General features: G+C 46.8%; 2 protein-coding genes across 6 annotated transcripts in view; one reads left to right on the forward strand and one right to left on the reverse strand.

Annotated features, from left to right (window-relative positions):
- PDS5A (PDS5 cohesin associated factor A) overlaps positions 1-9,942 on the reverse strand; it is a 153,350-nt gene extending 143,408 nt beyond the window's left edge. For 2 of the 5 annotated variants that reach the window (XM_055111285.2, XM_063603532.1), the window contains exons 1-2: positions 9,261-9,393; positions 8,444-8,621 (exon numbers count right to left, since the gene is read on the reverse strand). In XM_055111285.2, the coding sequence (XP_054967260.1) occupies positions 8,444-8,581 (138 nt within the window). In that variant the 5' untranslated portion in view covers positions 8,582-8,621; positions 9,261-9,393. Of the gene's footprint in view, positions 1-8,443; positions 8,622-9,260; positions 9,394-9,468 lie in introns of those variants that run through there. The other 3 variants (XM_063603530.1, XM_063603531.1, XM_055111286.2) reach the window with 3 other exon arrangements.
- Positions 9,943-13,395: 3,453 nt separating this feature from the next.
- On the forward strand, positions 13,396-15,853 carry LOC117979874 (translation machinery-associated protein 7-like). Its single transcript, XM_034958064.3, has one exon. The coding sequence runs from the start codon at positions 14,193-14,195 to the stop codon at positions 14,397-14,399; it is 207 nt and encodes a 68-aa protein (XP_034813955.1). The 5' UTR covers positions 13,396-14,192; the 3' UTR covers positions 14,400-15,853.
- Positions 15,854-21,672: the final 5,819 nt, after the last annotated feature.

A 21,672-nucleotide genomic window follows, 5' to 3' on the forward strand; every position in this document is an offset into this window, starting at 1 on the left:
ATGTGTGTAGTAAATAGCTCTGTAGTAATCCATGATATAGGATATACTACATAACTAACTTAATTCCATTAAGCCCTTTATGGAATTTGCACAGCTATTTATAAGTGTATTTTATTTTTTTTTATTGTAAATGAGGTTTTGCCATATTGCCCAAGCTGGTCTCAAACTCCTGAGCTCAAGTGATCTGCCCGTTTCAGCCTCCCAAAGTGCTGGAAATACAGGCATAAGCCAGAGGACACCAGACCTATAAGTGTATTTTAAATGTCACTTATTAGATGTGAACCGTGTATTAGTTTCAGAACCCACAACTATATGGGAGGATGGCTATTTGTGATTTTTTTTTTTTTTTTTTTTTGAGATGGAGTTTCGCTCTTGTTGCCCAGGCTGGAGTGCAATGGTGCTTAGATTACTTAATTATAATATGAAAATTTTTTTTTTTTTTTTTTGAGACAGAGTTTCACTGTTGTTGCCCAGGCTGGAGTGCAATGGCACCATGTCGGCTCACCACAACCTCCGCCTCCTGGGTTCAAGCGATTCTCCTGCCTCAGTCTCCTGAGTAGCTGAGATTACAGGCATGCGCCACCACACCCGGCTAATTTTATATTTTTAGTAGAGATGGGGTTTCTCCACGTTGGTCAGGCTGGTCTCGAACTCCTGACCTCAGGTGATTCACCCACCTCGGCCTTCCAAAGTGCTGGGATTACAGGCATGAGCCACTGTGCCCGGCCTGTAATATGAATTTTTTAAAAAATCACTTGCTCAGTGTATGCTTTTTCTTTTTTTTTTTTTCTCGTGACAGAGTCTTGCCCTGTCCCCCAGGCTGGAGTGCAGTGGCGTGATCTCGGCTCACTGCAACCTCTGCCTCCCAGGTTCAAGGGATTCTACTGCCCCAGCCTCCTGAGTAGCTGGGATTACAGGCATGTGCCACCACACCCAACTAATTTTGTATTTTTAGTAGAAACGGGGTTTCTCCATGTTGGTCAGGTTGGTCTTGAACTCCTGACCTCAGGTGATCCGCCCGCCTAGGCATCCCAAAGTGCTGGGATTACAGGCGTAAGCCACCGTGCCAGCTATTTGTGATTCTTAATGTAACAATGATACTAAACTATTGGCCGTCCTTCCACATAGCTAACTTTAGTATGGTTTTAATATTTGTCGATTAATATATAATTGTAACTTCTGTTATCTAAGTAGCAGAAGTTAATGACACTTTTCAGCTTTAGGTGACTAGCGTTGTTCACAACCTATCAAATGGTCAGTTTCTTCACCTGAAAAATTAGAACAGAAATACATAACCTCTGAACTACCTGTTGACTCCAAAATTCTAAGTACTGTACCTATGTTACCATCTCTAAGACACAAACTCCTTAGTTTGAAAAGTCCTAGCCAGGCGGAGTGGCTCACGCCCTAATCCCAGCACTTTGGGAGGTCGAGGTGGGTGGATTACCTGAGGTCACGAGTTCGAGACCAGCCTGACCAACATGGTAAAACCCCGTGTCTACTAAAAATACAAAGTTAGCCAGGCGTGGTGGTGGATGCCTATAATCCCAGCTATTCAGGAGGCCAAGGCAGGATAATCACTTGAACTCAGGAAGCAGAGGTTGCAGTGAGCCGAGATCAGGCCATTGCACTCCAGCCTGGGCAACAAGAGCAAAACTTGGTCTCAAAAAAAAGGAAAGTCCTTAGCTGCAATTTGAAATTTTTTCAAATTATCCTTTACTTTCAAAAATAAAAATATTTCTCTAATTCAGTATTAATACAAAATATTCATTCATTCACTTAACAAATATTTGTTCAGCACCCAATTATGTGCCAGGCATTAAGCCTGGCACTGGGAGGAATCAAAAACAGACACGGTATCTGTATTAATAAGGTTTACAGAGAAGCTAAAGAGACAAACCAAATAAATGTATGGATAAATGTAATATGAAGGAGTTGAAGGGTATGTAATGTAGAATCTTTTTTTTTTTTTTTTTTGAGACAGAGTCTCACCCTGTTGCCCAGGCTGGAATGCAGTGATGTGATCTCCGCTCCAAGAAAAGGGCTTTCACTACGTTGGTCAGACTGGTCTCGAACTCTTGACCTCGTGATCCGCCCGCCTTGGCCTCCCAAAGTGCTGGGATTACAGGCGTGAGCCACCGCGCCCAGCCTGTAATGTAGAACCTTAAAGGCTTCCCTTAAGAAGTAACAAATGAATGACAAATGAACATATGGGCTATTTAATGAAAGGAACCTGTCTAGACAGAAATAAACATGGCATGTTCAGGAAACCAACCGAAGACCACTGTGGCCTGACATAACAAAAATAGGTAAAGTAATGCCCTGGAAACAGGAATGAAAAGCTCTAGTATAGGAAAACATATCTTAGCTCTTTCAAAGACATACTCTAAGAATTATTGTCAACGAAGCTTCAAAGCTTCACAATAGTTTCTCTCAAATGCTTAAAAAAAAAAAAAAAAAAAAAAAGCTGTCCTTTTTCTCCCTACAAAAGACCAAACTCACTCTCATTCTCTTCACATTTCACTGTAATGTCTTCAACTACATGATAAAAGTTACAACTTTTTAGTTCTACTTAGTTTAGATTCCTTAGAAGAAAGCAACTATATAACAACCAAAGTAAATATGGCGTTATTGCCCCTGCCCTCTGCCACTAAACTGCCCTGTGACTGATTTTGGTAAAGGTTACTTGGATACTTTGGCCTAACTTTCATTATCTGTGAAGTAAGAGGAGGTTCCAGAATTTCCTTTAAGATCCTTCTAATTCTAAGATTATGGTTCCACTGTAAAACCGCTTGTTCCTTTTTTTTTTTTTTTTTAAGACAAGGTCTCACTCGGTCACCCAGGCTGGAGTGCAGTGGTAGGATCACGGTTCACTGCAGCCCTGACCTTCCTGGGCTTGAGTGATCCTCCCACCTCACCCTCCTGAGTAGCTACGACCATATTTGCATTTTTTGTAGAGATAGGTTTTTGTCATGTTGCCCAGGCCTATCTCAAATTCCTGGGCTCAAGTGTTCCTCCCACCTTGACCTCCTGAAGTGCTGGGATTACAGGCATGAGCCACCACACCCAGCCTTGTTCCATTCTTGAAAACTGAGGAGAACAGGACCAAACACCGCTGAATTCCTTTGTAATTGCCTTTAAGATGTTTTTTGTTTTGTTTTGTTTGTTTGTTTTTGAGACAGAGTCGCGCTTTGTCACCCAGGCTGGAGTGCAGTGGTGGGATCTTGGCTTACTGCAAGCTCCGCCTCCTGGGTTCATGCAATTCTGCCTCAGCCTTCCAAGTAGCTGGGACTACAGGCCCCGCCACCACGCCTGGATAATTTTTTTGTATTTTTAGTAGAGATGGGTTTTCACCTGTGTTAGCCAGGATGGTCTCGATCTCCTGACCTCATGATCCACCCGCCTCGGCCTCCCAAAGTGCTGAGATTACAGGCGTGAGCCACCGCACCGGGCCTGCCTTTAAGGTCTTTTTTAATGAGACAGAGTCTCACTCTGCTGTCACCCAGGCTATAGTGCAGTGGCATAATGCCTCACTGCAACCTCTGCCTCCTGGGTTTAAGTGATTCTCATGCCTCAGCCACAGGAGTAGCTGAGATTACAGAGGTGTGCCACCGCACCTGGCTAATTTTTGTATTTTTAGTAGAGATGGGGTTTCACCATGTTGGCCAGGCTGGTCTCGAACTCCTGAGCTCAAGCGACCCACCTGCCTTGGCCTCCCAAAGGGCTAGGATTACAAGCATGAGCCCCTGCGACCGGGCTTAAGCTCTCTTTGTATTTGTATAGCATTTCAACACTGTTGCTATGTTATAATAATAATAAACTCCTGAATTTATAAAATTATCAATAACTAAGATTCTAATAAAAAAACAAAATTTCAAAAATACTTAAGTATGGTTAAAAATCTACATTTCCAATGAGACATAATACTTTAAGGAAGGATCCCTAATTAAGTACAAAGTCAAAATAGGAAGGCAGAAGAAATACAAAATCAAAAGAATTTTTCAGAAAACATTTTGGCAGTAGGACATTGAAGTTGGTTGATATGAACGTCAATTTTAACTTCCAAAAGAACTCATAACAAATGGATAATCAAACTCGATGCTCATTCTCCACTGGATTGTATGTCCATTTATAGTTAACAGTACTTCTGATAATCGATTTTCAAACAGAAAATGTACATAAGTAGTCATAACTTCCCCAACACACCTTAAAAAAATAACATAGAGACAGGGTTGGCTGGGCGCGGTGGCTCACGCCTGTAATCCCAGCACTTTGGGAGGCCGAGGTGGGCGGATCACGAGGTCAAGAGTTCGAGACCAGCCTGACCAACATAGTGAAACTCCGTCTCTACTAAAAATACAAAAATTAGCTGGGCATAGTGGCACGCACCTGTAATCCCAGCTACTTGGGAGGCTGGGGCAGGAGAATCACTTGAACCCGGGAGGCGGAGTTTGCAGTGAGCCAAGATTGCACCACTGCATTCCAGCCTGGGCGACAGGGCGAGACTCCGTCTCAAAAAATAAATAAATAAATAAAAATAAAAATAAAATTGAGACAGGGTCTATGTTGCCCAGGTCTGAACCTCCTGGGCTCAAATGATCCTCCTGCCTCAGCCCTCAAAGTGCTGGGATTACAGGCATGAGCCCCTGTACCCAACCACAACTTTCCTTTTTTTTTTTTTTTCACTGTTTAAGGAATTTTTTATTAAAAAAAGAATTTTATAATCCAAATTACTCTTCCTTGCTCAGTTATCAATTCTGTTACTTAAAATAGGACTGATATTTTGAGCTATTCCACAGTAAAGAATTACAAGGAATGCTTTAAATTTTTGTACTTTGCTGAAAATTATTTTTCCCAGGATCTGTAAAACAGTAATTTGTCTTTATATTTTATTATTTTTTTGTGGGGTTTTTTTTGTTGTTTGTTTTTAAATCAATAAGCAATCTAGGACTAATATTATGTTTGCTAGACCTGGCATTTGCTCGGTACATAATGCTCAAAGTTTCCTTTCCTTTTTAAATTTATTTTATATTTTGCAATTTTTTTTTCCATATTTAAGTTTTTCGATGTTTAGATATTTTTCTTTGGTGAAGCACAAGTTTCTTTTCGTGGTCTCTGATCAATTTTAAACAGTAGGAACACCAATGGCACTGTTAACTGCTTTCTGGGTAGCCTCTTTAGCTTGGTGGGCTTGTAATATAGCTAGCTTCATGAACCTTAGAACAGAGTGACTCTGGACTCTCGAGCATATGAACATTTGCTTTTGCTCTTGAGGGGCAGATGCCAACATGGAAGCAGTCAAAGGTTCCTGACCTTGTACATGAACAGCAGGCTGTTGCATTGTAACTTGTGGCTGTGCATTAAGATGTTGCTGAGGATTGCGAACTCCCGCAGCATATTTATACTGTGGAACGGTGTGGACAGCAGGAGTAGCTGCAGCCAGCAGATACCAGGGTGTTAATATTTACGTGAAAAATCTTGATGATAGTATTGATGATGAACGTCTCCAGAAAGAGTTTTCTCCATTTGGTACAATCACTAGTGCAAAGGCTATGATGGAGGGTGGTCACAGCAAAGGGTTTGGTTTTGTATGTTTCTCCTTCCCGGAAGAAGCCACTAAAGCAGTTACAGAAATGAACGGTAGAACTGTGGCCACAAAACCATCGTATGTAGCTTTAGCTCAGCGCAAAGAAGAGTGCCAGGCTCACTTCACTAACCAGCATATGCAGAGAATGGCAAGTGTACGAGCTGTGCCCAACCATGTAATCAACCCCTACCAGCCAGCACCTCCTTCAGGTTACTTCATGGCAGCTATTCCACAGACTCAGAACCGTGCTGCAAGACCGGGCGCGGTGGCTCACGCCTGTAATCCCAGCACTTTGGGAGGCCAAGAGGGGCAGATCACGAGGTCAGGAGATCGAGACCATCCTGGCTAACACGGTGAAACCCCGTCTCTACTAAAAAAATACAAAAAATTAGCCGGGCATGATGGCAGGCGCCTGTGGTCCCAGCTACTCGGGAGGCTGAGGCAGGAGAATGGCGTGAACCCGGGAGGCGGAGCTTGCAGTGAGCCGAGATCGCACCCACTCCAGCCTGGGCGACAGAGCGAGACTCTGTCTCAAAAATAAATAAAAACCGTGCTGCATACTCTCCTCCTAGCCAAACTGCTCTACTGAGACCAAGTCCTCGCTGGACTGCTCAGGGTGCCAGACCTCATCCATTCCAATATGCCAGGTGCTATCCCCAAGCTGCTCCTATACCACCACTTAGTACTATGAGACCAGCTTCTTCACAGGTTCCATGAGTCATGTCAACAGAGCGTGTTCTAACACATCAACTTTCCATTTTTTAACCAAATTATCCAACATTAGAATTCAAGGTTTCAATATTCTTAATTTGAAAACAATAAATATTAACGATCCATCAATTGTTTAACAGTTTTATATTTCATAATTTCTCACTCCCAAAACAGTGTAACTTTTAGAAGCATCAATCAAGCAGCTCAATTCATGTATAATCTTTAGTATCAAGATTTGCTTTATTTATTTTATTTTACTTTTTTGAGATGAAGTTTCACTCCTGTTGCCCAGGCTGGAGTGCAATGGCGCGATCTCCGCTCATCAAAACTTCTGCCTCCCGGGTTCAAGCGATTCTCTTGCCTCAGCCTCCCAGTAGCTAGGATTACAGGTATGCGCCACCACGCCCAGCTAATTTTGTATTTTTAGTAGAACTCCAGACCTCGGGTGATTTGCCTGCCTCGGCCTCCCGAAGTGCTGGGATTACAGGCTGGAGCCACCGCACCGGGCCCAAGATTTGTTTTAATGAAAGGGGCTGGGAGCAGTGGCTCACACCTGTAATCCCAGCATATTGGGAGGCCGATGCAGGCAGATCATTCGAAGTCAGGAGTTCGAGACCAAAGTGACCAACATAGTGAAATCCCATCTCTACTAAAAATACAAAAATTAGCTGGGCGTGGTGGCAGGCACCTGTAATCCCAGCTACTAGAGAGGCTGAGGCAGAATTGCTTGAACCCGGGAGGTGGAGGTTGCAGTGGGCCGAGATCGCGCCACTGCACTCCAGCCTAGGTGACAGAGCAAGACTCCGTCTCAAAAAAAGAAAAAAAAAAAAAATTTAGCCGGGTGTAGTGGCACACGCTGGTAGTCCCAGCTACTTGGGAGGCTGAGGCAGAATAGCTTGAACCTGGGAAGTGGAGGTTGCAGTGAGCTGAGATCCCGCCGCCGCACACAGATTTGTTTTAATGAAAGGAACTGTTGTCTTATTCCTTCCAAAAAGGCAACAAATTGCAGAACCAAATTAGAGTCTGAAAACTAAACCACAGGAATATTTTAAATACTGTACTCATTAAAATGCAACATTAGGTACATTTACTGGGCTGCAAGAGCAAGAGGCCAAGCTCATTCCCTAAAATACATTTGGCCAAGTGGCCCAAGGTGGAAACATTGTCAACAATGTTGCTTCCCTCACCTCCCACCAATTCTGATTGATTCTAACTCTGAAAAGTTGTTAAATCATTTCCTAGTCACTATTACCAATGCCATAGCCCTACCTGAAGATTTCAACGTCTTTCACCTAGACTACTGTTTACAGTTTCCTAGCCGGACTCACTGCCTCTGGTCTTCCCCTACCTACTCCAATCTAGCACCAATTGTGACAACCAAAATGTCTCCAGCATTGCCAAACATCTCCTGGAGGTCAAAGTTGCCCTGACTCAGAACCACTGCTTCAAGCTGTTCCTACAAGAAGAATATCACTTATTTGTTAAGATTCTGGCCACAATCTATGTCAGTGGAACAGAAACCAAAAAACTAACAAACATGAGGTTGAAATTTAAAACCTTAACCTTAGGACTGCCATGCTTAAACAAAATTAGCTGACACCTCATAAAAAGGGCCATAATACTCTTAAACTCCTTTGAACGTATAGACTTAAATCATCTTACTTTAAGCCTGAATTATGAAAAGTCTGTACCTTCTGTCAAAGTTTAACCACCATATATACATATTTAAGCTTCTGGATATAGAAAATTATGCAAATTTTTAAAAAGGACTTTGCGCTTTAATCAATCCCCTTCAGAAGCTGAAAATAGGAAACTTCTTAGGCAAATTACTGCCTACACCTAAGTTTGCAAGCCACTCTGAACAGTATTCTCATTAAATACCTCCAGAAAAAACTCTAAAAACACAAATTCTTATGCTTGAAAACCATTAAGTTTTTGAAAAATCACACTCCTTTTAAATTTCCCACAATGGTTATATCCCTACAAAACTCACTCAAAGATGTTATCTGAGATACAACAGTACCTTTCAGAGGGGGTAAGAGATCTAAAAAACTTGGAACTCTAAAGGCCAGACTGAGCAGGGTAGCAGTATCACAGGAGAAAGCGCCTTCTACCAAAGACATCAAAATCCGTCCAGACACTTACCTTCAGGCGTTTGATCATCTCGTCCGTGGTGATCTTGTCGGTGATCTCTTTTACCCCCGGAGGGTAAGCGATCTTCCCGTCGCTACTCACGACGCCACAGAGGGCAGTGGCAGGCTTGGGCTGCGCGGTGAAGTCCATCCTGGGGGACAACTTTTGGTTCACAGTCCTCTACCGGCCTCTATCGGTCAGAAAACCAAAGTTCAGCGGGAAAGGGGCGACTTTGTAACCTCTTTTTTCATTTCAAATCTCTCTAATCTGGAAAAGGCCCTGTCTCCCCAGAGGCCGGGGACCCGGCAGCGGCCTCGCCACCCGCTCTTTCCCAGGGATCGAACCCCGCCGGCCCCGCCAACCCGGCCCTGCCAGCCCCAGGCTCACGGGGCTCCTCCGCACCAGCCGCCGTGGCCGCGGGAGGCGCCGAACAGCGCCAGGAGTTTCCCATTCCGCCTTTCACAATGAAATCCACCCCCGAGCACCAGGGTCCGAAGTTTGGCGGCCCCGGGAGGCCGGCAAGGACCCCAAGGCCCCCGCTCGGCGGTGGGGAAGTACCCAGTCCCGCCCGGCCAGTCCCCTCCGGGAAACCAGACCCGAGGCCTATAGGGCTCGGCTTAGGCCGCAAAACTAGGGACCCAGCGGACCCACGCGCAGCGGCGGCTCCCGGGAACAAAACGCCCTTGCCCAGCCAAGCCTCGGACCCGGGGTAGTCCCCGCCGCGCTGCCGCCCCTCCCCTGTTCCGCTCCCTCACCCCCGCGGGAGGGGAAAACAAGCCGCCCTCCACCCTCAGCCCCACGCCAGGAAGCGGCTGACGCGCCTCCGCACTTCACATTTTGTTCCTTCAACTTCGGCTGAGGGACCCCAGCTGCTTCTCTGGCCCCCGGCCGCTTGGCGCCTCCGGCACCGCCGAGGCCTTCCCGGCACCCTCGGGCGGCCCCACCGGGCCTCGGACCCGCGGCCCCCCCTCCAGTCTCCCCTTCCGTCCCCTCCCTCCAGCAGCCTAGGGCGGGAGCCGAGCCGCCGCCGCCTTTACCTCCTCCTCATGCGGGCGGAAGGTGCATCGAGCGCCCGGGCCTCTGTCAGGTGGTTGCGCCGCCGCCCCTAGTCGGGCTGCACACAAAGCGGCTCCGCGGGTCCCGCCGCCGCCGCCCGCCCGCCCGGGAGCGGCGCTGGGGCTGGCGGTGCCGAGGAGGAGCAGCCGCCGCGGGGGGAGACGCGGGGCGAGTGAGCGCTGGGCGGGGAGACAGTGCCGCTCTCCGTCTGGCCGAGGAAGAGCACCTCGAAGGCTCCTCCGGGAGTGTGTGCGCTTGTGTCCGTCCGGGACCCCCGCGGCCCGCCCACACGCACCTCGCGCCGGCCCGGACCGCCGACTCGGACCCGGACGCCCCTCGCAGAGGCGCGCGCCCGGCCGTCCGTGCCCCGGGAGCCGGCGCCTCGCGCACACACCGGCCGGTCACGCGAGCGGCGCGAGAGCACGCGAGAGCAGCGCGCGCTCCTCGCTCCCTCCCCTTCCTCCGCCGGCCGTGCATCCGCCTCCCTCGGGCCCGAGGCGGCCGCGCGCAGGGCGGACAGCGCCGCCACCCGGTTGGCGCCAATACCTGCCGCGCGGGGCGCCTCCCGGAGGACCCGACCGGAGAGGGCGAGAGGAGGAGGAGCCCGGGAGGCGGGAAGCGAGCCCAGGTTCCCGCGGCCTTGCGAGGGCACGCAGGGCAAACAGCGCTTTATCTTTCGCAGCGGCGATGAGCTGGTGACTTTTGGGGGTCATCCTGAGGGACATAGACGGAACTGGTTGGGAGGTAGTTAATTGCTCGGTGAAAATGAACTGATTTCCTCCTCAGGAAGAGATCTGCAAAGTCAAGGAAAGTTGTGCAATGGGGCGCAGCGTGAGCGGCTCACGGGTCTTCTGACAGCCACCCGAGTTGCCCACCCTCCTTAGATTTCTGAAGTTAATATTTTGAAAGCTGCAAAACATGAAAATAGCACTGGGTCGAGTCGTTCTCAAGGTATGGTCTTTGGGCCACCAGGCCTCACAATCACTTTGGGTACTGGCTGAAAACGTAGGTTTCCAACTCCAAAGATTAAAAAACATAAAAATATATGTTTTTTAACGTAAAAATATATATGAACATAAAACATATAAAAATATAACATATAAAATAAAACATTAAAAAATATAAAAAATATACATAAACATAAAAATCTCTGAGAGTGGAACCCAGAAATAAGCATTTATTAATTGGGTGGGTGATTCTTGTAAATAAGGAAGAGCTCATTTTTTAAAAATGTTTTAAACCTACCAAGCATTAACGTTTTCTGTCATCCAAAGGAAAACCACTATCAGGTAAAAACAGTGCACGCAGCAGTGTTTGAGCAATTTAATGTATGTAATTGAAACAAATTAACGCAAGAACATACACTTGCCTATTTAAAAAAAATCAAGAGCATACACAAAATTTCCGAAGAGAAAGTTGAAAAAAGGATACGATAATATGAAATCGCATTCAGCTCTTGAAACTGACCACTACCATAGTTTAAAATGATACTCGATTGTTTATTCAAATTATTCTTGATGGGTACCCATTGGTCTATTTTTTTCCCACATCCTTTAACGTCAACTTAAAAATAGTAAAGATACTGCATTTCAGCTCACTGACTTGTTTTTGACGTATTACACAAGAGCAGTCATTGCGAATCTGACACTCCACAGTTGCTGATTTGCTAGAACTCTGCCCAAAAGTCAATGCTTTGTTCTTGGGCATTTACAGTACCAGGCAGAATCCATTTAAAAGTGTCCTCATCCAAACTATTAAGTGGACCAAAAGCTGCTCTCTTTTTAGGCTCTCCCTGTCACTTTTGATATTTCTTTATTTTTTTCTTTTGAGACGGAATCTTACTCTGTCGCCCAGGCTGGAGTGCAGTGGCGTGATATCGGCTCACTGCAAGCTCTGCCTCCCGGGTTCACGCCATTCTCCTGCCTCAGTCTTCCGAGTAGCTGGGACTACAGGCGCCCGCCACCACGCCCGGCTAATTTTTTTTTTTTTTGTATTTTTAGTAGAGACGGGGTTTCACCATGTTAGCCAGGATGGTCTCGATCTCCTGAGCTAGTGATCCGCCCGCCTCGGCCTCCCAGAGTGCTGGGATTATAGGCATGAGCCACCGCGCCCGGCCAAATTTGATATTTCTTTGTGTGTTACATTTAATTAAACAACGATTTTATCTTTCATTCTCCTCAGTAGCTTGCCCATTATTAAATGGAGTTTTGTATATGTACATATATTTTATTTTATTTATTTTTTATATTATTTTATTATTTTTTGAGATGAAGTCTCACTTTGTCACCCAGACTGCAGTGCAGTGGCATGATCTCGGCTCACTACAGCATCTGCCTCCCAGGTTCAAGCGACTTTTGTGCCTCAGGCCCCCAAGTAGTTGGGACTACAGGTGTGTGCCACCATACCGGGCTAATTTTTTTTTGAGACAGAGTCTCCCTCTGTCGCCCAGGCTGGAGTGTGGTGGTGTGATCTTGGCTCACTACAACCTCTGACTTCTGGGTTCAAGCAATTCTCCTGCCTCACCCTCCCAAGTAGCTGGGATTACAGGCGCCCGCCACTATGCCCGGCTAATTTTTGTTATTTTTAGCAGAGACAGGGTTTCACCATGTTGGTCAGGCTGGTCTCAAACTCCTGACCTCAGGTAATCTGCCCGCCTCACCCTCCCAAAGTGCTGGGATTGCAGGCTTGAGCCACCGCGCCTGGCCTTACTGGTTGATTTCTTTTTTTTTTTTTTTTTAACATGGAGTCTCCTCTATCACCAGGCTTGAGTGCAGTGGTGCGATCTCGGTTCACTTCACCTCTTCCTCCCAGGTTCAAGCGATTCATCTGCCTCAGTCTCCCAAGTAGCTGGGACTACAGGCGTACGCCACCACGCCCAGCTTATTTTTATATTTTTAGTAGAGATGGGGTTTCACCATATTGGCCAGGCTGATCTCGAATTCCTGACCTCGTGATTTGCCCGCCTCGGCCTCCCAAAGTGCTGGGATTACAGGTGTGAGCCCCTGCGCCTGGCCTATTTTATTTTTTCGAGACGAAGTCTTGCTCTGTTGCCCAGGCTGGAGTGCAGTGGTACAATCTGGGCACACTGCAACCTACGCCTCCTGGGTTCAAGCAGATCTCCTGCATCAGCCTCCCAAGATCTGGGACTACAGGCATGCGCCACCATGCCTGGCTAATTTTTGTATTTTTAGTAGAGACAGGGTTTTACCATGTTGGCCAGACTGGTCTCGAACTCTTGACCTTAGGTGATCCACCCACCTTGGGCTCCCAAAGTGCTGGAATTACAGGCATGAGCCACTGCACCCAACCTCCACCAAGCTTTTCTTCCCCGCTCAGTGCCCAAAACAATACCTTATATTATAGGCCTCTTTAAATAATTGTTTCACAAATGAAGGCCTGCCCTCCTGGTGGACCTTAATTTGTTTGGGGAGAAATAGACCAAAATAACAATAATACATGTATATGAAAATAAAGTAGGGAAGAATTGGGCACGGTGGCTTGCACCTGTAATCCCAGCACTTTGGGAGGGGGAGGCAGGCAGACTATTTGAGGTCACGAGTTTCAGACCAGCCTGGCCAGCATGGTGAAACCCCATCTCTATTAAAAAGACAAAAAATTAGACTCAGTGGCTCAGGCACCGTGGCTCAGGACTGTAATCCCAGCACTTTGGGAAGCCGAGGTGGGTGGATCACCTGAGGTCAGGAGTTCCAGACCAGCCTGACCAACATGGTGAAACCCTGTCTCCACTAAAAATACAAAAATTAGCCAGGCGCACTGGCACATGTCTGTAATCCCAGCTGCTAGGAAGGCTGAGGCAGGAGAATCGTTTGAACCGGGGAGATGGAGGTTGCAGCGAGCTGAGAAAGCACCACTGCACTCCAGCCTGGGCGACAGAGTGAGACTCCCCGGAGTGAGAGAGAGTACAGATCACATGTAGCCTTTTAGACCTCTGGTAAGACTGTGGCTATCCTCTGATTGAGGTGGGGAACTAATGGACTGTTTTAAGCAAAGAGGTGATATGATGTATGTCCTGAGTTAGGCAATGTTGGTCAAACCACTTAATTCTTCTGTGCCTCATTTTCTTCATCTGTAAAACAAGGATAATGATAGTATCTTCCTCAGATGATCATTATGAGGAATACATAACTTAATTTTTTTTTCTGTCGCCCAGGCTGGAGTGCAGTGTTGCAGTCTCGGCTCACCGCAACCTCTGCCTCCCAGGTTCAAGTGATTCTCTTGCCTCAGCTTCCCTAGTAGCTGTGATTACAGGCACGCACCACCATGCCCAGCAATTTTTTGTATTTTTAGTGTGATGGGATTTCACCATGTTGGCCAGGCTGCTCTTGAACTCCCGACCTCAGGTGATCTGCCCGCCTCGGCCTCCCAAAGTGCTAAGATTACAGGTGTGAGCCCCTGCGCCTGGCCATAAGTTAATATTTGTAAAATGCCTAGAATAGTAACTCGCATATACTAAGCTCTACATAAATTTTTTTAATAAAATAAAAAAATCATTCTAGCTGCTGGGTTGAAAATAGCAGTAGATATGCAAATGTGGAAGAAGGGTAGCCAGGTATAAGACAACTATAAAAATCCCAAGGAGAAATGGTAACAAGAACCATTTCTTAGAATAATAGCTAATAGAAGTAATGGCAGTAAAGGTGGTGAAAAGGGGCAGAAGAAAAAAAGAAGAGAGAAGAAATCAGGGATGACAGTAGGCGCCATGTCCAGCCACAAAGGTGGCAAGAAGCCCCTGAAACAGCCCAAGAAGGAGGCCAAGGAGATGGACGAGGAAGAGAAGGCTTTCAAGCAGAAACAAAAAGAGGAGCAAAAGAAACTCGAGGAGCTAAAAGCGAAGGCTGCGGGGAAGGGGCCCCTGGCCACAGGTGAAATTAAGAAATCTGGCAAAAAGTAAGCTGTTCCTTGTGCCTGAGGAGATGATGACCCTTTATTTCATCCGTATTTAAACATCTGTATTCCCTGCCATAACATCTTTTACCACCAATAGCAGGAATTAAGTGTTGTTTTGGAGGTGCTATACATTTAAGAATTAACCTTTGTTAAAAAAAAAAAAAAAAGAAGAAGAAGAAGAAGAAAAAGAGAACAGGGATGACTCTTAAAAGTTTTGGGCCTGAGTAACTAGAACCACTATCAAGATAATGAGGACTGGGCTTGGATCAGATCAGATTTAGGGCCTAAAAGATATCCATGCTATCATAAAAGTTAATTAAACAGTCACTGAGCTACGTAAGGCATTGAACTAGGCACTGAGAGAATATGTTAAAAACAAAATCCGGCTGGGCATGCTGGCTCACACCTGTAATCCCAGCACTTTGGGAGGCCGAGAACGGATCACAAGGTCAGGAGTTCAAGACCAGCCTGCCCGACATGGTGAAATCCCGTCTCTACTAAAAATACAAAAAATTAGCTGGTCATGGTGGCGGGCGCCTGTAATCCCAGCTACTCGGGAGGCTGAGGCAGGAGAATTTCTTGAACCCGGGAGGCAGAGGTTGCAGTAAGCTGAGATCACATCACTGTACTCCAGCCTGGGGGACAGAGTGAGGCTCTGTCTCAAAAAAAAAAAAAAAAAAAAGCCAGGCTTGGTGGCTTACGCCTGTAATCCTAGCACTTTGGGAGGTGGAAACGAGTGGATCACGAGGTCAGGAGCTCGAGACCAGCCTGACCAACATGTGAAAACCTCGTCTCTACTAAAAAACAAAAATTAGCCGGGCATGGTGGCACACGCCTGTAATCCCAGCTACTCAGGAGGCTGAGATAGGAGAATCACTTGAACCTGGGAGGTGGAGGTTGCAGTGAGCTGAAATTGTACCACTGCACTCCAGCCTGGGCGATAGAGTGAGACTCCATCTCAAAAAACAAAAACAAAAACAAAAAACCGTGACAAAATCCCTATGCTTTACAGGATCACAGTCTGTTGGAGGAACCAGAGACATACAACGAATCACCATTTGAGAGAAGGCTGCCACATGTTTTCGTGTTTTTGGTTTTATTTTTGATTTTGTTTTCTGTTTGAGAGGGAGTCTCACTCTGTTGCCCAGGCTGGAGTACAGTGGTGCAATCTTGGCTTACTGCAACCTCCAACTTGCAGGTTCAAGCCATTCTCCTGCCTCAGCCTCCTGAGTAGCTGGGATCACAGGCATGCGCCACCACAATCAGCTGATTTTTGTATTTTTAATAGGGATGACAGGGTTTCATTATTTTGGCCAGGCTGGTCTCAAACTCCTGACCTCAAGTGATCTGCCTGCCTTGACCTCCCAAAGTGCTGGGATTATAGCCATGAGCCACCACGCCTGGCCACTGTGATATGTTTTATGCTGGAGATGTGAACCACATTGTCTGGGAGCCTGGAAAAGGGATGCTAGGGAGCTTCACAAGGGAGACATTTGAGGCTAGGCCTTGAAGAATGAGTTGTGGTGAATAGTTGTTGTGGAGAGGATAATAGCTAATAAATGTAACCACGGAGGGGGAAAAAAAATGGCCGGGCACGGTGGCTCACGCCTGTAATCCCAGCACTTTAGGAAGCGGAGGCGGGCAGATCACTAGGTCAGGAGTTCAAGACTATCCTGGCCAACATAGTGAAACCCCATCTCTACTAAAAATATGAAAATTAGCTGGGCCTGGTGGCATGTGCCTGAAGTCCTAGCTACTCAGGAGGCTGAGGCAGGAGAATCGCTTGAACCTGGGAGGTGGAGATTGCAGTGGGTTGAGATCGTGCCACTGCACTCCAGCTTGGTGACAGAGTGAGACTCCGTCTCAAAAACAACCAAACAAAACCAAAAAACACACAAGGCCTAGAAGTGATTTAATCCAATTTGTTTTGGAGGAAAAAGAGTTTTAATCCCAGCACATTGGAGGGGCCAGGGCGGGAGGATGCCTTGAGCCCAGGAGTTCAAGACCAGCCTGGCTAACATGACAAAACCCTGTCTCTACCAAAAAAATGCAAAAATTAGCCTGGTGTAGTGGCGCACATCCGTAGTCCCAGCTACTTGGGAGGCTGAGGTGGGAGGATCGCTTAAGCCTGGGAGGCGCAGGTTGTAGTGAGCCAAGATCACGCCACTGTACTCCTAACTCCAGCTGGGACCACAGAGCAAGACATGGTCTCAATTAAAAAAAAAAAAAAAAAAAGAGTTTTATGTGGTTAATAATTGCACAAAGGGGTGGCTTTGTGAGTCTTTATTCTACCTCCCACATAATTTCAATCAGTGTCCCCCTCACACATACATTCAGTTATATAATCTATGTACAAAATTGCGTCCAGTGCAATTTGAGGACAAACCCCTAACCCCCAATTTCACTACAGCTCCTTCTATATACAAATTCTAGAGCTCCTGACCAACATGGCAAAACCTCATCTCTACTAATATATATATATATTTGCATATATATGTATATATATGCAAAAATTAGCCTGGTGGGGTGGCGCACACCTGTAGTCCTAGCTACTTGGGAGGCTGAGGCATCAGAATTGCCTGACTCTGGGAAGCAGGGGTTGCAGTGAGCCAAAATTGCACCACTGCACTCCAGCCTGGGCGACAGAGAAAGACTCCGTCTAAAAAAAAAAAAAAAGACCCGAGCATGGTGGCTCACGCCTGTACTCCCAGCACTTTGGGAGGCCGAGGCAGGCAGATAACCTCAGGTCAGGAGTTTGAGACCAGCCTGGCCAACATGGCGAAACCCCCTCTCTACTAAAAATACAAAAAATTAGCTGGGCATGGTAGCGGGCACCTGTAATCCCAGCTACTTGGGAGGCTGAGGCAGGAGAATTGCTTGAACCCAGGAGGCAGAGGTTGCAGTGAGCTGAGATCAGGCCATTGGACTCCAGCCTGGGTGACAGAGCAAGACTCTGTTACACAGACACACAAAACTGTTTTCTTCATGTAAAATCTCTTTTATCTGAGCTAATTTGCAGTAAGCCAAGATCGTGCCACTGCATTCCAGCCTGGGTGACAGAGTGAGACTCCTTCTCAAAAAAAAAAAGGCCGGGCGCCGTGGTTCACACCTGTAATCTCAACACTTTGGGAGGCCAAGGCTGGTGGATCACGAGGTCAGGAGTTCAAGACCAGCCTGGCCAACATGGTAAAACCCCGTCTGTACTAAAGATATAAAAAATTTGCCAGGCGTGGCCGGGCACGGTGGCTCACGCCTGTAATCCTGGCACTTTGGGAGGCGGGCAGATCACCTGACTTCAGGCGTTTGAGACCAGCCTGGCCAATGTGGTGAAGCCCCGTCTCTACTAAAAATACAAAAAATTAGCCAGGCATGGTGGTACAGGCCTGTAATCCCAGCTACTTGGGAGCCTGAGGTAGGAGAATCGCTTGAACCTGGGAGGCGGAGGTTGCAGTGAGCCTAGATCACACCATTGCACTCCAGCCTGGGGGACAAGAGCGAGATTTCATCTTTTTTTTTTTTTGAGACGGAGTTTCGCTCTTGTTGCCTAGGCTGGAGTGCAATGGCACAATCTTTGCTCACTGCAACCTCCGCCTCCCAGGTTCAAGCGATTCTCCTGCCTCAGCCTCCTGAGTAGCTGGGATTACAGGCATGTACCACCACACCTGGCTAATTTTTTTATATTTTTAGTAGAGACGGGGTTTCTCCATATTGGTCAGGCTGGTCTCGAACTCTTGACCTCAGGTGGTCCGCCTACCTCGGCCTCCAAAAGTGCTGGGATTACAGGCGTGAGCCACCACACCCAGGCATGATTATCTTCTCTAATATATTTGATAAATGAGTCTATTCTGCCCATAACTGTAGTAAAGAAGTATGTGTCATAAGTTTACTTTCTTATTTTATTTTTATTTTTTTGAGACAGTGTCTTACTCTGTCACCCAGGCTGGAGTTCAGTGGCATAATCACAGCTCACTAAAGCCTTGATCACCTGGGCTCAAGTTATCCTCCCACCTCAGCCTCTTGAGTAGCTGGGAATACAGGTACGTGCCATGATGCCTGGCTAATTTTTTTTTTTTTTTTAGACTGAGTCTTGCTCTGTTGCCTAGGCTAGAGTGCAATGGCACATCTCGGCTCACCTCCTGGGTGCAACCTCCACCTCCTGGGTTCAAGCAATTCTCTTGCCTCAGCCTCCCAAGTAGCTGGTATTATAGGTGCCTGCCACCACACCGGGCTAATTTTTGTATTTTTAGTAGAGATGGGGTTTCGCCACGTTGGCCAGGCTGGTCTTGAACTCCGGACCTCAGGTGATCTGCCCGCCACAGCCTCCCAAAGTGCTGGGATTACAGGCGTGAGCCACCGTGCCCGGCCCTAATTATTTATTTATTTGTTTGTTTGTTTATTTATTTATTTTTGAGAAGGAGTCTCACCCTGTCGCTCAGGCTGGAGTGCAATGATGTGATCTCGGTTCACTGCAACCTCCACCTCCCGGGTTTAAGCGATTCTCCTGCTTCAGGCTCCAGAGTAGCTGGGATTACAGGTGCATGCCACAACACCCAGCTAATTTTTTTTTTTTTTTTAGACGAAATCTCAGGCCAGGCTGAGATTTGGGAGGCTGAGGCAGGTGGATCACAAGGTCAGGAGATCAAGACCATCCTGGCCAACACGGTGAAACGCCCTGTCTACTAAAAATACAAAAATTAGGCCTGGCGCGGTGACTCACGCCTGTAATCTCAGCACTTTGGGAGGCAGAGGCGGGCGGATCACAAGGTCAGGAGATCGAGACCATTCTGGCTAACACGATGAAACCCCATCTCTACTAAAAAATACGAAAAATTAGCTGGGCGTGGTGGCAGGTGCCTGTAGTCCCAGCTACTCGGGAGGCTGAGACGGGAGACTGGCATGAACCCGGGAGGCGGAGCTTGCAGTAAGCCGAGATTGCGCCACTGCACTCCAGCCTGGGCAACAGAGCGAGACTCTGTCTCAAACAACAACAACAACAACAAATTAGCCGAGCATGGTGGTGGGTACCTGTAATCCCAGCTACTTGGGAGGCTGAGGCAGGAGAATTGCTTGAACTCAGGAGGCAGAGGTTGCAGTGAGCTGAGATCAGGCCATTGGACTCCAGCCTGGGCGACAGAGCAAGACTCTGTCACAAAAAAGAAAAAAAAATTGTTTTCTTCATGTAAAATCTCTTTTATCTGAGCTAATTTGAGTACATTTCTGATGTTAACCACCAAATATGACCTAATTTAGAATGAATAATTGATTGGACTTTATGAAGTCTTAACCAAGATTCATGAACCCACCTGTACTGGGTTGAATAGTGCCCCACGACACACACACACACACACACACACACACACACACAATTCATGTCCACCTGGAACCTCCTAATATGATCTTATTTGGAAGCAGCATCTTTGCAGATGTAATTATTTAAAACAAACTCATACTGTATTAGGGTAGGTCCTAAATCCACTGACCAGCAGTGTCTTAATAAGAAGATATGAAGACACACAGGGATGAAGTCCCATGTAGGGATGGAGGCGATGATTGGAGTGATGACTGCAAGCCAAGGAATTACAAGGATCACCAGCAAGCACCAGAAGCAGAGAAAGAGACAGGGATTCTTCCCTCGAGGCTTCAAAGCGAATATAGCCTTGTTCACACCTAGACTTTGGACTTCTAGCCTCTGAAACTGTAAAAGTGTAAGTTTCTGTTGTTTTAAGCCACCACGTTTGTGGTGCAACAGCAGTCCTATGAAACCAATACACCAGCCATATGCAAAAATTGTTTTGGCTGGGTGCGGTGGCTCATGCTTGTAATCCCAGTACTTTGGGAGGCCAGGGTGGGTGGATCATGAGGTGAGGAGTTTGAGACCAATCTGGCCAACATGGTGAAACACCGTCTCTATTAAAAATACAAAAATTATACAGGCATGGTGGCAGGTGACTGTAATCCCAGCTACTCGGGAGGCTGAAGCAGGAGAATCGCTTGAACCCAGGAGGCGGAGGTTGCAGTGACCTGAGATCACGCCATTGCACTCCAGCCTGGGTGACAGAACGAGACTCTGTCTCAAAACAAAAACAAAAACAAAAACAAAAAAAAAAGAAGGAAAAAAACTGTCTTAAAGTGGGATAGTTGGTAGCCATAAGAAAGCAAAAACATTTACCCTCTGAGAGACAAATGTTGTCACTCTCATGTTGACCTAAACATTTGCTTTTGAAGGAGAACTGTGAAACATCTATACAACTGTAAACAACAGCTTACCTGATTTCTACATTTTTTTCAATTGTGTTAACTTTGTGAGCATAAATCAATTTCTTTATTTACTCTTTTTTAAATTTCAGGTGGCCGCGTGTAGTGGCTCACGCATGTAATCCCAGCACTTTGGGAGGCCTAGGTGGGTGGATCACGAGGTCAGGAGATCAAGACCACCCTGGCTAACATGGTGAAACGCTGTCCCTACTAAAAATACAAAAAAATTAGCCGGGCTTGGTGGCGGGTGCCCGTAGTCCCAGCTACTTGGGAGGCTGAGGCAGGAGAATGGCGTGAACCTGGGAGGCAGAGCTTGCAGTGACCTGAGATCACACCACCGCACTCCAGCCTGGGCAATGGAGCGAGACTCTGTCTCAAAAAAAAAAAAAAAAGTAATAATAATAATAATAAATTTTGGATTCGGGGGTACATGTACAGGTTTGCTATAAGAGTAAATTGTGTAATGATAAGATTTGGGCTTCTATTGATCACATCACCCATACAGTGAACATAGTACCCAGTAGGAAGTTTTTCAGCCCTTTTCCCTCTCCCTCTCTCCTTTTGGAGTCCCTACTGGCTAGTGTTCCCAGCTTTATGTCCACGTATATTTTCTCATTTTCTTTTCTTTTTTTTTTTTTTTTTTTTTGAGATGGAGTTTCGCTCTTGTTGCCCAGGCTGGAGTGCAATGACGCGATCTTGACTCACTGCAACCTCTGCCTTCCGGGTTCAAGCGATTCTCCTGCCTCAGTCTCCCAAGTAGCTGGGATTACAGGAGCCCCCCACCATGCCCGGCTAATTTTTTTTTTTTTTTCCAGACGGATTCTCACTCTGTTGCCCAGGCTGGAGTGCAGTGGGGCCATCTTGGCTCACTGCAACCTCCTCCTGGGTTCAAGCAATTCTCCTGCCTCAGCCTCCTGAGTAGCTGGGATTACAGATGCATGCCACCATGCCCAGGTAATTTTTGTATTTTTAGTAGAGACGGGGTTTCACCATGTTGGTCAGGCTGGTCTCAAACTCCTGAC

The sequence above is a fragment of the Pan paniscus genome, chromosome 3, assembly GCF_029289425.2.
Source record: "Pan paniscus chromosome 3, NHGRI_mPanPan1-v2.0_pri, whole genome shotgun sequence".
In the NCBI taxonomy this organism is placed as follows: domain Eukaryota; kingdom Metazoa; phylum Chordata; class Mammalia; order Primates; family Hominidae; genus Pan; species Pan paniscus.